The sequence below is a fragment of the Berghia stephanieae genome, chromosome 3 (genome assembly GCF_034508935.2).
Source record: "Berghia stephanieae isolate SIO BIC M18660-M18661 chromosome 3, UCSD_Bste_1.3, whole genome shotgun sequence".
Lineage (NCBI taxonomy): Eukaryota > Metazoa > Mollusca > Gastropoda > Nudibranchia > Aeolidiidae > Berghia > Berghia stephanieae.
The window spans coordinates 51,849,842-51,865,138 of NC_088362.1; the positions used below are offsets into that span (position 1 = coordinate 51,849,842).

Sequence of the window (15,297 nt, forward strand, 5' to 3'; positions counted from 1 at the left end):
TCAAGAAATGTTGATTGTGGTTGGTAGCATGTTTAGTGACAATGATTGCAAAACTCTGGCTCCAGAGTCGTACCCTTTGGTAAGGCATTTTACAAACATTACCCCACTCGACTCAGATATATGAATTAAACTTGGCAACTGCAGTGATTGAAAGCTATTCACCGTGCCAGTACAAAAAGAAAATTTAAGAGACAATTTGTACGTTTTAAAATGGGATTGATTTTAAATAGTCTGCATAAAGCATTGTGAACAGTCAAAACCATGAAAATGTTCCCTTTTATTTATATATATATATATGTATATATATTTTTAAAATATATGTTTGAAAAGATAAATTTTAAGAGACAGACAGTTTGCTTTTAAACACTGATAGATTCGGTGAGTTAAAAGACTGTGAGTATAAAAAATTACAATGCTCAAATAATCTTTTTATCGGGGGAAAAAAATTATCATTCTTGGGCTCCAGGAAGGTTATCACACAATAGTCATCATCTTCATAATCATCATCATCATCATCATCATCATCATCATCATCGTCATCATCAACAACAACATCATTAGCAGCAGTAGTAATAACATCATCATCATCATCAACATCATCATTAGCAGCAGCAGTAATAACATCATCATCACCATCCTTGCTATCTTCATTATAATCGCATATCATGTTGAATGACACAAAAGGTTATGTAGAATCTCAAAGAGAGCGAGACGACATTCCAAAAGATTGATTATATAATCTTAAGAGTACAAAAATAAAGTTACACCATCAAGAAGCTGTCAAAACATGTGTGTGAATGCAGAAATTTATCTATAGATAAAGTGAATGAATAAACTATTTATTTATTTATCTATATCATGTAATTTAATGTGTATTTGTTCAGCAACGATGACTGCTGACGCTTGATTCTAATCTGTTAAATACGTCATAATCATTTGAATTCGAGTTTGTAATAAATTATGTTTTTATGAAGTTCATCAAAGCAGTGTCAGAAGCATTAAATAAACAATGAATCGCATATTATCAAATCTTGAATCAGATATATTTTACTCTTGAAATGAGAAAATGTGATTTTTACATTCAGTTCAAGGCCGTATTTCTTTGAATAGAACGAAAAATACAACCATATCTTTATTCACATATATTTTGCTGTCGAAATGTGATTTTTACATTCAAGACTGTGTTTCTTTGATACAATGAAAGATACAACCAAATCTTGAATCAGATATATTTTGCTGATGAAATGAGAAAATGTGATTTTTACATCCAAGATCGTTTCTTAGAATACAATGAAAGATACATATATGAATAATGTTTTGATTTAACTTTTCTTGTTCAAAACGATGTTACTTTATAAAATATGTAAACGTTTTGTGAACATGCATATATTTTACAAATGAAATATGAACAATAAAATTACATAAATATTCTAAAGGTTTTTTCTAATTTCTTGTTATATGGTTGTAATGAAATTACACCACTGAAAGAAATAATATGTTGTTGATGAGGTTAATGCCCTTATAATTGTTGGTGATGATGATGATCATCATCATCATCATCATTATGATGAAAATTATTATTAAAAAAGGATTCATTGGGATCAAATAACATTTGAGTTGCCGATATGATTTAAAGCTCTCTATGTTATGTTTGTGTTAATTTTTTCATTTTCAAAAATATAAAATCTATGTTTTAGAGAGTTGAGCCAATATCAGAGTTCAAATATCAGAATGTGGAAAAAAAAATCACTTTTAGCTCGTTGACCAAGTCAATATCTCATCACCATCACCACCACCACTATCATCATCATCATCAACAACAGTAGCAGCAACAGAAGCAACAGCAATAGCAACAACAACAATAACAACAACAACCATGATAACAACAATACCATTAAAGAAGAGCATCACCAATAACATAATGTTTGATTTTTTCTAACGTTCAAATCTAAAGTCGACTACAGAAATCTCCAGGTATAACAATAGGGAGATATTAATCACAATTCATCCGCCAAATACATCTCATTTTTACAGAAATTGTTTAAGCACGTTCACAACTTCGTCTTCCTGGGTCCATCTCTGCATAATCTGTGAAAGTAGAGAGAAACATCATTTTTAAATATTACTAGTCAACGTGATGTCTGATGTAAATTACATACATCTAGTTAGGACTGTACCATCATTTGATACCACGTGCTACATGAACATCCCTGTCACTCAAACTGTGTACTGATCCCGCACATACACTACTATATCAACATACAAGTCTTAAAAGAATAGATCTTTTAATTTATCTTTAATTTGATATCGGTTTGCTCTATATTAACTAGTGTGTAATTTCAGATTTTTGCAAGCAACCCATCACAGGACATAAAAATTTGCCATGTCAAAACGTTGGAATTATTGATGTTTTCAGATATCTTCCTGTGTTATTAATTCAAATTCTTGAAGGTTTAACGAGGAATTCAAATATAGATTTGATTTCTTTGCACTTTGTATGACTCCTTGCAGTGTCTTCAAATGTGTAGAACTTTATTTTTAACCGCAAAGTTTGCCATATGTTGCCATTGCTTTGTTTCCATGGTGTTTTTGTATCTGTATCTGTATGGTTGGCGCTGAAGAAACCAATGGTCTGGTTGTATTTCAGCGGCGTCCTCATTGGGCGCGGGCCCATGTCAGTCGGGCCTTGAAATCGTTTAGGTGTGGTGCCATGATGACCAGTTCATCCAGCCCATTCCACTCCGAGATAGTTCTAATGAAGAAAGAATTTCTGTAGTGTTCTTGTCTGTGGGATTTTGAAGCAGTTCGAATTGTTTGTGGCGTATCTCTCAATGGAGTTTTCGGTTATGTGGTTGGCAAAAGTGAGTGCTCGGATTTTTCTTTTCTTTGGCCGTGGCGTGAAAAAGGAGTCTGCCTTTATTGATGGTATTTGATCTGTTATAATATTGAACATGAATGACAGACGGGTTTCTTTTCTTCTTTGTTGGAGGCTGATGAGGTTTCTTTCTTCTAACTTTTTTGTCATGCATCCTGGGGTTCTGCTTTTATAGTCTCCAGTTATGAACCAGGCACCTTGTCTCTGGACTCTCTCAAGTTTTTGAATATTCTCTTTCAGGTAGGGGTCCCAAGCAACTGCTCTGTATTCTCTTTTTTGTGACTAAACATTCAATCCCTGTTTTCGAATATTATAAATGATAATGGTAATTTACCTGTAGCTAAAAATAAGAATCATCATGACAATTCTATGTGCATAGAAAAGAAACTCAGAGCATTTGAGATGTGGACCTATAGAAGAATTGCAAGGGTATCCTGGAAGGAAAAGAAAACAAATCATCAAGTACTCCAAACTTTAGGAATAACATCAACAACGATCATTTCAACTATTAGAAAGAGGATAACCTGATATTTCGGCCACATCAGAAGGCACAACTCACTACAGAAGACCATTGCAGAGGGAAAGATAGAAGGCAAGCGTGGTCGAGGACGAAGAAGGACAAGCTGGCTTGGAAATGTCGCAGCGTATGTAGGAAGCCCCATAAATCAATGTGCGAAACTCGCAGAAGAGAGAGAGAGCTGGCGAACCATGATCTCCAACGTCGTGTCCGACATGGTAAAAAAAGATTTGATAACACAAACATTGTACTCACATGTTCCCACGCATCCTTTGGACCCCTATTGTCCAAGTCTTCTGACGACGACGGGTGCATAACTAGAGTATAAGAAACAGAAAAAGATGAACAGTAAATGACATTTACCAGATGTCTCTATCAAATCAGATATTTCGTGAGATATTGATGTGCGCAAATCTTTAGACTACTCTACTACTATTCAACAAGCCTGAATTATTATATTTCCATTATTTTAGAGCCTGAATTATTACATTTCAACTATTTAAGAAGTCTGAATTGTATCATTTAAAGGACCATGAATTATTACATTGCTGAAAAAAAACAAGACAATATTGTAGGCAAAGTAAGAGGTTGGAATAATGTAATAATGTAAAATCGGATAAAATTTAATATATAAGCTACCATTAAATCTCTACAAAAATTGCATGTATTAACAAGGGTTGGAATGCTTTTAAAAATTCGAATACACTTTTTTAAAAAGAGGTTGATAAGACAAATATTCTCTTTTTGGGGGGAAAAAAGGCACCCCACGTCAACTATCTTGAAAAATAAATGTAGGGATTGGGGTGGGGGGGACTAACAACAGAAAAAGGTCTTTGCAAGAAGAAGATGATTTGAAATGGTGCAAATAAAGCGGTATGTAACGGACAGCTATGTAGTGTTTTGAAGGATTGGGTATCTTTTCATATGGGTTAGACCAATGTCTAGGTTAGTATATTATAATGAGTACGTACTGTTATTGACCGCATTCAAGGTTGAACACACTTCTTGTTTTAAGGGAGTTCCCTGGTATTTCTTCAACAGTGCCATCAGAACGTTTGTGCCCCCGTGTCGGTTAAACAATTGACATAATCGACGATCACTTGAAATCATCATTCGGGTGATGATAAGACCTGCAATATAAATGTAAATGTTTAAAATTTGTTCAAGGTTTGTTTTGTCTTTTCAAGTATCTCTTTTTAACGAATTTGAGCTGAATTCATTAGCAGAAGTGTGTGTGGGTGTGTGTGTGTGTGTGTGTGTGTGTCTGTGTGTGTGTGTGTCTGTGTGTGTGTGGGGGGGGGTGTGTCTGTGTGTGGGGGGGGGGGGTGTATGTGTGTATATGTGTGCACATGTAAGTAAACTTTGCTGTTAAGTTTCCAGCATAATATGATTAAAAATTAATTCTTCAAAAATATTTGGAGGGTGAATTGCATTCATTTGAAAAATGAAAGTAAGATATAGGACCAAGTAATTATTTATCTCTCTAATAAATCAATCTGTAAGAATTAGAGCTCAATTTTCAATACTTTAATATATGCATAAATATTTTAAGAAGACATCCTGATAGCTGTATGAGCGAAAATTTTAAGTGCATTGTGCGAGACTTTATTAAGAAAATGTTCTATACAAATGTTATGTCATCATCATCATTATTACGATCATCATCATCATCATCATTATCATCATCATCATCATCATCACCATCATCCTCATCATCATCATCATCATCATCATCATCATCATCATCATCATCATCATCATCATCATCATCACCATCATCCTCATCATCATCATCTTCATCAGCATTATCATCATCATCATCATCATCGAGGTTATTATTACAGAGCTTCCATAAACACTGTATGAATAAGGGAGCATCTTATAAGTTACACACTTTACCTGACACCTCTAACAGTTCATCATCATCGTTGACTCGGAGGAAATCCACTAACTTTGACACACAACCAAGCTTGGACAATTTCATATGGATCTCATGCTGTGAGACAAACAAAATGAAAGAAAGGAGATTATGTCATGTGCTATAAACCCGTAATTTTTTTCTCAACATGTCAAACTTAAATATAAAGCAAATATAAAATGTGTAAAAAAAAAAAAGAAAAGTCAAAGTTTAAATCCGTTTACAATTATAGAGATGAAAATTTATTTCAGTCTCAAAACAAAAAGATTTCTTGAGTGCATTTTATATTACCATAATATATGACTAGTCATCCCAAAACGGTATTATATCGAGGTGAATCAGAAGCTTGAATTGGAATGTATACCTTACTTATCTTTTTTTTTAACTGAGTTAAAAATGATTGCATTCATAGAGAACGATGAAGTAACGTTTGCCTTATTTAATATTTATTTCAAAAAGAGTTAAAATGAATGCATTCATAAGATAACCGTAAAGTAATGTTTACCTTATTCTATAATTTTTAAAGAAAAAGTTAAAATGAATGCATTCATTGAGAAGATAGAAGCAATGTTTACTTTATTTTATATCTTTAAAAAAAAAAAGTTAAAATGAATGTATTCATTAAAAAGAGTGAAGTAAAACTTAAATTTCTTAAATCTAATCCTTTTGATTTTTAGTTGTATTTTTTTTCATCTAGTTCATTCCGACATAATCCCAGATTGACACACGCAGTCCTCGTTGACATTTAAGTATCGTACAGTACTCACTGGATTCTAGAACACCGAATTCCAGCATACTCTGCCATATGGCACGCTGGACTGGGTGACCGACTGTATTGGTTACCTCCCATGAGCATTGGATTTCAGCACATTCAGATTCTAATACACTTTTTGACTTCTCCCAAGAGTGTGCTAAAATCCAGCGTGTACTCTATCTTTATGGAGATCATATTATTTTAAGAAGCAGATTAATAATGAGAGGATTTGATGTTTGAATGTTAATGTAAGGGTACTGAGATCATAACTGTGAAACACATAACAGGATACTGGAATCTCCATCTCATTTGGTTATAATTAATTGATTCATTTCTATGGCTTTTCAAGCTTAGTTGATGTATTCGATTTCTTTCAAACTTTTCAAAGACCCAGGGGGAAAAATGAATATGGTTGCTTTAACATTAACTTATAGGAATAATACAATGATTTTCGTCATAAAAAATGATATTTCATGAATATCTTTTCATTCCAAAATCTGATATTGGAAGTCCTGATAGTTCAGTTGGTAGAGCACTCGCTTCACCCGCAAAGGGACCAAGATTAATCCCGGTGAAGTCGAGATTTATTTTACCTCCCCCCAACTTGTCCACCCAATAAATTGAGTAGCTGGGTTTATTAGATCTGGCAAGAACTATTTTGCTATAAACTAATGTTCTATTTAAATAGATATTAGATAATATCAGGCCAAAATTTAAATGAAAAAAAAATAAATAAATGTACTTACTGAGCCATGCTTCACAAGATCATGAAGGAGGAATAAACAATTCCTTTTTACATCTCTACTTTTGCTGAAGATGCCAATAAGAGTGGTTTCCCCTGCCACTAAAAATGCAAGATGACAACACTGGTTGCTAATATTCCCTTTGGAGTCTAGCGGAGATGCAAGTTCTGTCTCTGGATCAACCTCTTCCCCATTGTTGCTTATTTCTGTTTTTCAATAAAAGAAATAAATAAATAAAATTAAGGCATTATTTTCTCCATCTTCTATTTTTCCTCCCCCTCCTCCTCCTACTTCCACCTATCTTTACATCTGATCTTGCCATTTTTGGTGATAACAGTGACAGTCCAATATCAATTCCTGGATAAATGCCAGAGTGATTGTTTCTTATGAAAATACAAAAGTTGCGATGACAAATTCACTTGGATATGTTCATACATTTTCTTTTTTTAGGTTAAATTGATATCTCAGTTGGCCGAGCACTCGATTCACAGGCAAAGGGATTGAGATTAATCACTGGGGCAGTCCAGATTGTTTTCTGACCCCCCTACCCACCCAGCAGTGATTGAGTAGCTGGGACTTTTAGATCGGGTGGAAAGTACATAGCGATAAACTCCAGCTCCATGGGTCCAATGGCTCTGAAGGACTACAGTATTAATTGTAAAAGAACACAAGAGGTAGAATGCAAGGATGATGGAAGAAACTTACCTTTAACCATTTTCCCCCTTTCATCAAAGCTGACTGTTTTGTTGCTTTTAACACTGAATCCTCTTGAAGCCGGCCAAGAGTTTTCTTTAGATTGAGGCACTTGTTCACCAGATCGCAGGAAAAGTGGTTTCTGCTCTGATCTAGGGGTCAAAGGGTGAAAGACTTCATATTTGGCACTGCTAGGCTGATCACGAGCAGAACTTGCGCGTTTAAAAACTCTACTGTTTTCATTATCTCCAGATAAGATGTATTGTGGAACTCTGGCAGAGGAGGGCCTTGTGGTCATAGCAGATGATCTTGATCTGGAAAAATTGTAGATCGTATTTCATACCAGCTCATATTTTACATTGCAGGAGACTGAGATCTAAAGAGAAATAATATTTTAACAATCATGCATACATATGACAAATTTGATTATCATCTCCTCCATCAAAGTTGTGATTATCTCTGGCTGCACGAAGTTGCGACTTTTAAGACTGAAGTTGAAGATGAAAGTCATTCAGTGTATTATTTCACAATTGTTAAATTTCTTCATTTTCATTGGCATTGCTTCAAATATCTTTAAACAGATAATTTATGAATGGTTATTATCAATTATTGATATGGCTTATATAGCTTTGCTCATAGCGCATTACATGGGGTCTGAAGCAAACAGCAACACTTAAAATGCAGGACGAGATATAATACCAACTACTGCTAGGCTCTATTACAAATTTTTCTAACAGAAGCAATGCTGTTATCGACAAGGTGCTCATTTCACACCTGAGTGGGATGAGTGAATTTTTAATTTTTAAAAACATCTAAGTAGTACAATATCCGCTAAACATGCTCAAAATGCTTTACAAAGCATTCCTGACCAACAGAAACATGCAACATGTAGAACGAGACATGACGCCTGTAAGGCAATATTACAGTTTTTCCGACGGAGACAACACTGTTAATGGCCAGGTACTCATTTTACACCTGATTAGAGAATATGAGTAAAGAGCCTTTTCCAAGGACCCAACTATGCGCCAAGCGAGGCTTGAACCCAGAACCTTCCGATCTATAAGGGAATGTCAAACCATAAGACCACATAGCCGTACAATATAGAGGCTTTTCCAAGAACTCAACATTTCACCTATAAGGACGACAGGCCAAAAGCATGTGTCACACCACAAGGCTATAACTATAACTGTATTCCAGTCTACTTTACATTAATTACTTCATCTTACCGAGATGTGAGGTAAGGGATAGAACTCTGTGGTCTGCTACCAATGCCAGGACGACCCATTTGAAAGACTTGCTGATTGATTGAATGTCTCGACGCTGTCTCGAGCCGTCCAGTTGCTGATTGTGGTCTAAAATTGACAATGTAAATAAATATACATGCCTAGTAAATGTGGTTTCAGTTGGATTTAAAATGCACACACATACTTGCACAGAAACGCAAACAGACACAAAAATATTATTATTATTATTATTATTATTATTATTATTATTATTATTATTATTATTATTATTTATTATTATTATTATTATTATTATTATTATTATTATTTTTATTATTATTTATTATTATTATTATTATTATTATTATTATTATTATTTATTATTATTATTATTATTATTATTAATAATAATAATATAATAATAATAATAATAATAATAATAATAATAATAATAATAATAATATAGGAGCAGTTGTAGTAGTAGGTGTTGTAGTGGTAGTATAGTAATAGTAGTAGTAGTAGTAGTAGTAGTAGTAGTAGTAGTAGTAGTAGTAGTAGTAGTAGTAGTAGTAGTAGCAGAAGCAGTAGTAGTAGTAGCAGTAGTAGTAGTAGTAGTAGTAGTAGTAGTAGTAGTAGTAGTAGTAGTAGTAGTAGTAGTAGTAGTATTGTTTTCATTATCATCATCGTCATCATCATTATTATCATTATTCATTTTTCAATGATTTTATTTTTCTACAAAGAAAAATTTTCAAGAGAAATGTCAAGAAAAAAGTGATAGTACATAATTTATTTCATTGATAATCATATTTAAACAAAATAATCTCACCTTGTTTTATTGATGTGTCGCTGTACATAAAGTCCGCTTTTTGAATTGCTGTTTTCTTTATCTGATAAAGGTTGGACACACATTCTAAGGGTTGTGATTGACATGTTCTGAGGAAAAGGAGAGAAAATGTAAAGAGCAAAACATGATCTAAATATTCATTTCTTTAGTTTCCTTTTTCTTTAAAAAAAAAAAGGGGGGGGGGATGATGAGTAATTCGAGCTTTCCTTTATAAATGAAAAAAAAACAAAAACAAAAAAATAAAACACTTGAACTTTTATATAGCGCAAAATCCACTAAACATATTCAAAGAGATTTGCAAAGGGTCCCTGATCAACAACTACACATGACGTATAGAACGAGACATAACGCCATTTAGGCAATATTACAATTTTCCAACAGAGACAACGCTGTTAACAACCAGGTACTCATTTCACACCCTGAATATGGTGAGAGAATGTGAGTAAAGAGCCTTTTCCAAGAACTCAGCTATGCGCCTAAATTTCTAATGGGAGTAGCTACTATTTCTGTACAAATATTTAAGATTTTCATGTGAGTGGGCAATTTCTTGAAATGAACAAAATTTATCTGGGAGACCAAGCACAAACCAAAACACTTATATATATAATAATATGTTGTAAAATCTCAAAAGACCCAGTGACCTTCTTATTGCTGGTTGAGGACAATACCATCCTCCCTACACTCTTTCTACACTCCTTTTTACCTTAGTAGGGTCCCAATATAGTTCAGTTCGTAAAGCAGTCGCTTCACATGCAAAGGGACCAAGATCGATCCCTGGTGCAGTCAAGGTATTTTTCCAACCCCCCCCCCCCCCCCTCTGTCCCGCCAGCGGAAATGGGGTAGAGTGTCTCAGTGGTATGGTCTTTGCTTTGTACCTAAAAGGGACCGAGTTCGACTACCCGCCTCGTTGTGTGGCCTCGAGAAAGTCACCTCGCTTAGCTCACTTTGCAGTGCTGCACTGCAGCTGATGCCTGGGTTATTCCAGTCTTCCCTTGGAATAGACCCTAAAGATAAATTTCCCCTTGGGGATGAATAAAGAGAATTTATTTATTTATTATTTATTTAAGTACTTTGCAATAGACTAGTGTCATATCCAAAGGGTAGCAAGCAATTGCTATTTTATCCATTTCACGCTATAGAAACCAGGTTAAACTCCAGCTCCATGAGCTTTATGGTTCTGAAGAAGTTTCAGCCATTGTATGGCAATACATAAGTGCAGGTGCATAAATACTTTCTTTGTTACCTACTAATCTTGCTGAAATGTTTGACTAGCGTAAAAATCAACTTTCATATGATTGATCTTTTTTTTCTCTTTTGTGGATGGGACGGAGTAAAAAAAACAAACTGGCTTGGATAAAAAATAACTTTAATGGTGTCAACTGAAGGTATTTGACTGCCATACTATTGATGAGCGATTTGCTCCATTATAATTAATATGGCTTAATACAGGTTTTGGTGAGAATTTGATTAAATGCTGTGCATCCTAACTTGTTATACCTTTTTGCTATCTGGAATATCTTATTTCATACTGACTTTAAAAGCAAACTCATGACGCAGATTTCATTTTTTTTTTTTTTCAAAAAAATATAGAGACAGAATTAGTTAATGTGAGTAGTTATCTAAATGAACTTTAAATTCTTTAAAAAGTTTCAGCTGATCCTGTTGTGTGATTTGGTCCATAAAAACTGATTAAAAACAAATACTTATTATAAATTTTTATACAAGACGAAAATCAATAAGAAAAGAAATGAATACACATCGTTATGTCATTAGACAACTCTTTACATGACCAACATTGTGTGGCTATGTGGTCTTGTGGTATGACACCTGCCTTCGGATTGGAAGTTCCTGGGTTCGAGCCTTGCTCTATGCATAGTTAAGCCCTTGGAAAAGGCTCTTTACTCACATTCTCTCACCATACTCAGGTGTAAAATGAGTACCTGGCCGTTAACAGCGGTGTCTCTGTCGGAAATGATATAATATCGCCTATTAGGCGTCATGCCTACATGTTCCATGTTGCTGTTGGTTATGGACCTCTTGTAAAGCGCTTTGAGCATGTTTAGTGGATATTGCACTATATAAAAGCTCAATCAAAAAAATAAAACAATAAGGGCAAATACAAATATTGCCATTCTTTATAAGTTGTTAGTGACAAAAAATGAATACTTCAATTATGTGTTACAGTTGGTACAAACCCGAATTGATTCATCGTCATGTGAGATGAGCTGTCTGACAATCAGCATAAGGCCCTCCTCCACAAGATGGCAGCGCAAGAACTTCCTGTCGGTAAATTCTTCCCTCTCAGCCTGTTCTACTTTATTTTTCTTGATGGCGGTTCTGTCTTTACTGATAGTTTTCTGATCGCTGCTGCAATCATCATTTTTACTACTAGAAATATGAAAGCTGCACGAAGCTGTGCTGATGATTAAGATAAATTCGTTCAATTTCATCAGCAGACTGTATTCTTCAGGGTGTAAGAAGGAACTTAGGTTAACTTTTATCGATGGTTTCACTTTCTCTTTCTGGTGGATGTATGCACTTGGATCACCATTATTTTGACACCGTGAGGATGTGCAAGATTTATCCCTATTTTTATTGTTTGGAGTTTGAATTTTGTCGGTTGTTGTTTCCACGGGGAGTCTTTTATTAACCTGTCTAAAAATAGCCATGATATGTTGACCAATTTTAGTCCATATTTCGAGAGTGTGGTGTCGATTGATGGAGGAGATCAATTCTTTCCTGTCGATAGAGAGGTAAATTAAATGAAAAAAATAAATATTTTTAAAAGCAATTAGAGTATGTAAAATAAACATTTCCTCGAAAAATGCATATTTTGTCTTCAAAAATTGTGTTGACATGATTCCATTTAATCAAAAGAGACATTGAAATGCTATAAAATATTTTTAATGAAGACAATCTGAAATTGAAGACAAAAATATAAAATTGACGATTTTCACTATAATGGTCTTGTTACACCGCATACTTTTTTGGGATGTGTGCACATTTCTAAGTTTATAATTGTGTGTATGTATCTATGCGTTAACCATTTCATCCATTCTATTACATTTCCTAATTTGAGATGGCAAAATTTAAATAACACTATAACTCCAAAACATCAGACCATGTGCATAAATTACAGGACAAAACAATCTTGGAGATGAAATGGGGATGGAAGATACAGAGAGGATTGACCTTTTTATTGGTAGCTCACAACCCAGGAGGTAATTCCTATCTCAAAAAGGCCCTCATCCTACAACAATAATGGCAATGAATGAGAGAGATTTTTAATTATATTAAATATAAATCGGATACCATGGATCATTGGCTGATTCTTCCTCGACAACTATTCCCAAAGAACCACTTGATTTTCTTGGACGCTGGATTGGCCATTGACACAATTTGTTGAAACAACCAATCAATGAAGAAATGCAAGTCAGCTGATCGGCATTGATGCTACCAATGAGGCTAAGACCACAAATCAACTGTTTTTTATCATGGTAGATACAGGCTGGTGAAGATGATGATGACAATAATAATAAAAATAAATATAATAATGATAATAATAATAATAATAATAATAATAATAATAATAATAATAATAATAATAATAATAATAATAATAATAATAATAATAATAATGATAATGATAATAATAAAAATAACAATAATAATAATAATAATAATAATAATAATAATAATAATATAATAATAATAATAATAATAATAATAATAATAATAATAATAATAATAATAATAATAATAATAATAATAAGGATGATGATGATGATATAACGATGATTATGATGATAATGATGATGATGATGATGATGATGATGATGATGATGATGATGATGATGATGATGATGATGATGATGATGATGATGATGAAAAGTATTTTAATTTGTCATACAATAATCCAATTATATCACAACTTAGAAAACCCAAACAATTATATACAAGTGAGTATTCAAATTAGCATTATTGTTAAATCAGAAAACCGTGTATTTTGGACTGATATCCTTCGACAATATTGAGTAAATATCAATAAAACAACTTTTAAAAATTAATAAAAGAAAAAAAAAAAACATGTTGGGCACAAACCCTTATTCACCCAAAAACAAAAATATATATATATATCATATAAACAGCAATAAAGAGTAGTAGATCTGAAGTCTGTAATGTTGAGCTCTACTTACCTTCTCTCTCCAACAAGACAATAAGGTCTGCTATCATAGTGTCAAAATGCTGCCATAGTAATGCTTCAGCTCGACTTTTACGCCTTGTGGGTGAGCTCACCCTGTCCTCCTTTGAAATATACTTTGATGGATGCCTTGTGACTTTTGTATAAAACATGCTCTCTTTGGATAGAAGAAGAGAAGATGACTAATATTAAGCTAAGTGCTGTGATACCAATAGCTCAGTTGGTAGAGCGCTGTAATTTGTGGGTTTGACATTTTATTTGAAAAAAAAAACATACAAAAATTAACATTATATAAACATTCATTGAAAAAGTGATAAATTAATACATTGTTTTTAGAGGAAATTTTTTTTGATGATAACGATGATGCTGTTTTCATTTCCTACATAAAGCAATGCCTTTACACCTTCGATATTCAGTACAAATGCAAGGGATATAAAAATGTACTCTCAGCAAATGGAAGTTTATCTAAGGACTAGCGTCTTAAACAATGGTGGTCCAAATAACATTTTACACTCACTACAAATGATACCGAGACTGGATTTACGATTTTCATGAACCCATTTCATTTCCTATAGATATTGATAAGACATGCCTTATTTAAATAAAAATTTATTATTCACTTAAATTTTAATGAACAAATATGAATTTATCAGCTTGAAAAAAGAACAAAATGACAAGCACACAACATTTTGGGATCAAAACCTTTCTTCAGACAATTAAAAAACAATAAAAACCTTAATGTTGTCAAAGATTAATGGTTTTGTTGTCTTTAGTTTTGAAGAAGGATTTTGAGTTCAAACCGTTCCGTGGTTGATATTTTGTTCTTTTTTGAAGCTGTTCAAGTCCACAGCTTAGTATCACTGTGACTATTTTTCACTTAAGACATTTCTAAACAACAAACCTGAATTACACTCCATGAACTGGCGGGCCTGCACTACATTCTGTGTAGAAAGCAACTGTTCTAGAATTGTCAAAGAAAGCGCTCTCACTTTCCTGAATTGGGAGTATAGAAGGGAAAAGAATGACGTCACTTGGCTCTTTGTTTTTGTTTTTGTTTTTAGACAGCTATCTTAGTGGTTACTATTTACTAAATCACATCAATTATACTATAAATGTTCAAGGTTAAACACAGTTCTGTGTGTTGGTACAATTTATCTGGCTGGCGGATATTTGGAGTATTTTACCTGAACGCAAAGTATAAATAAAATTAAACATATGTGCAAAAATCAATTGCATTACTTCCATTAATGGATGGAATTAAATCGATATAAACAAATACAGAAAAACTTGTTTATATTGAAAGACGAACTATTGGTACAATGATATGTAACTCTATTTTGGATCAGGGGGCTGTGGGTTTGAATCCCTGTAAAAATGATATGCTTCCTTCTTGTGACAATAGAGTGGAAGTAACATACTAAACTGCTCTAAAAAAATAAAAACTACAAACTAAACAGTCTGGGTATTAAACTTTTAAATTCCTCTCCCTCGTCTTGACATACATCGTTACTCCTTACTTTTGTACATGG

At 33.4% G+C, this 15,297-nt stretch overlaps 1 protein-coding gene across 1 annotated transcript in view; it reads right to left on the bottom strand.

The window, feature by feature from the left end:
• Positions 1–838: 838 nt before the first annotated feature.
• Positions 839–15,297, bottom strand: part of LOC144967969 (uncharacterized) — a 25,572-nt gene continuing 11,113 nt past the window's right edge. The window contains exons 9-20 of the mRNA XM_078905796.1: positions 14,670–14,761; positions 13,764–13,925; positions 12,880–13,075; positions 11,763–12,306; positions 9,550–9,656; positions 8,727–8,852; positions 7,513–7,814; positions 6,811–7,013; positions 5,292–5,388; positions 4,364–4,522; positions 3,648–3,709; positions 839–2,088 (exon numbers count right to left, since the gene is read on the bottom strand). Coding sequence (XP_078761922.1) covers positions 2,029–2,088; positions 3,648–3,709; positions 4,364–4,522; positions 5,292–5,388; positions 6,811–7,013; positions 7,513–7,814; positions 8,727–8,852; positions 9,550–9,656; positions 11,763–12,306; positions 12,880–13,075; positions 13,764–13,925; positions 14,670–14,761 — 2,110 coding nt within the window. The 3' untranslated portion in view covers positions 839–2,028. The remainder of the gene's footprint in view (positions 2,089–3,647; positions 3,710–4,363; positions 4,523–5,291; positions 5,389–6,810; positions 7,014–7,512; positions 7,815–8,726; positions 8,853–9,549; positions 9,657–11,762; positions 12,307–12,879; positions 13,076–13,763; positions 13,926–14,669; positions 14,762–15,297) is intronic.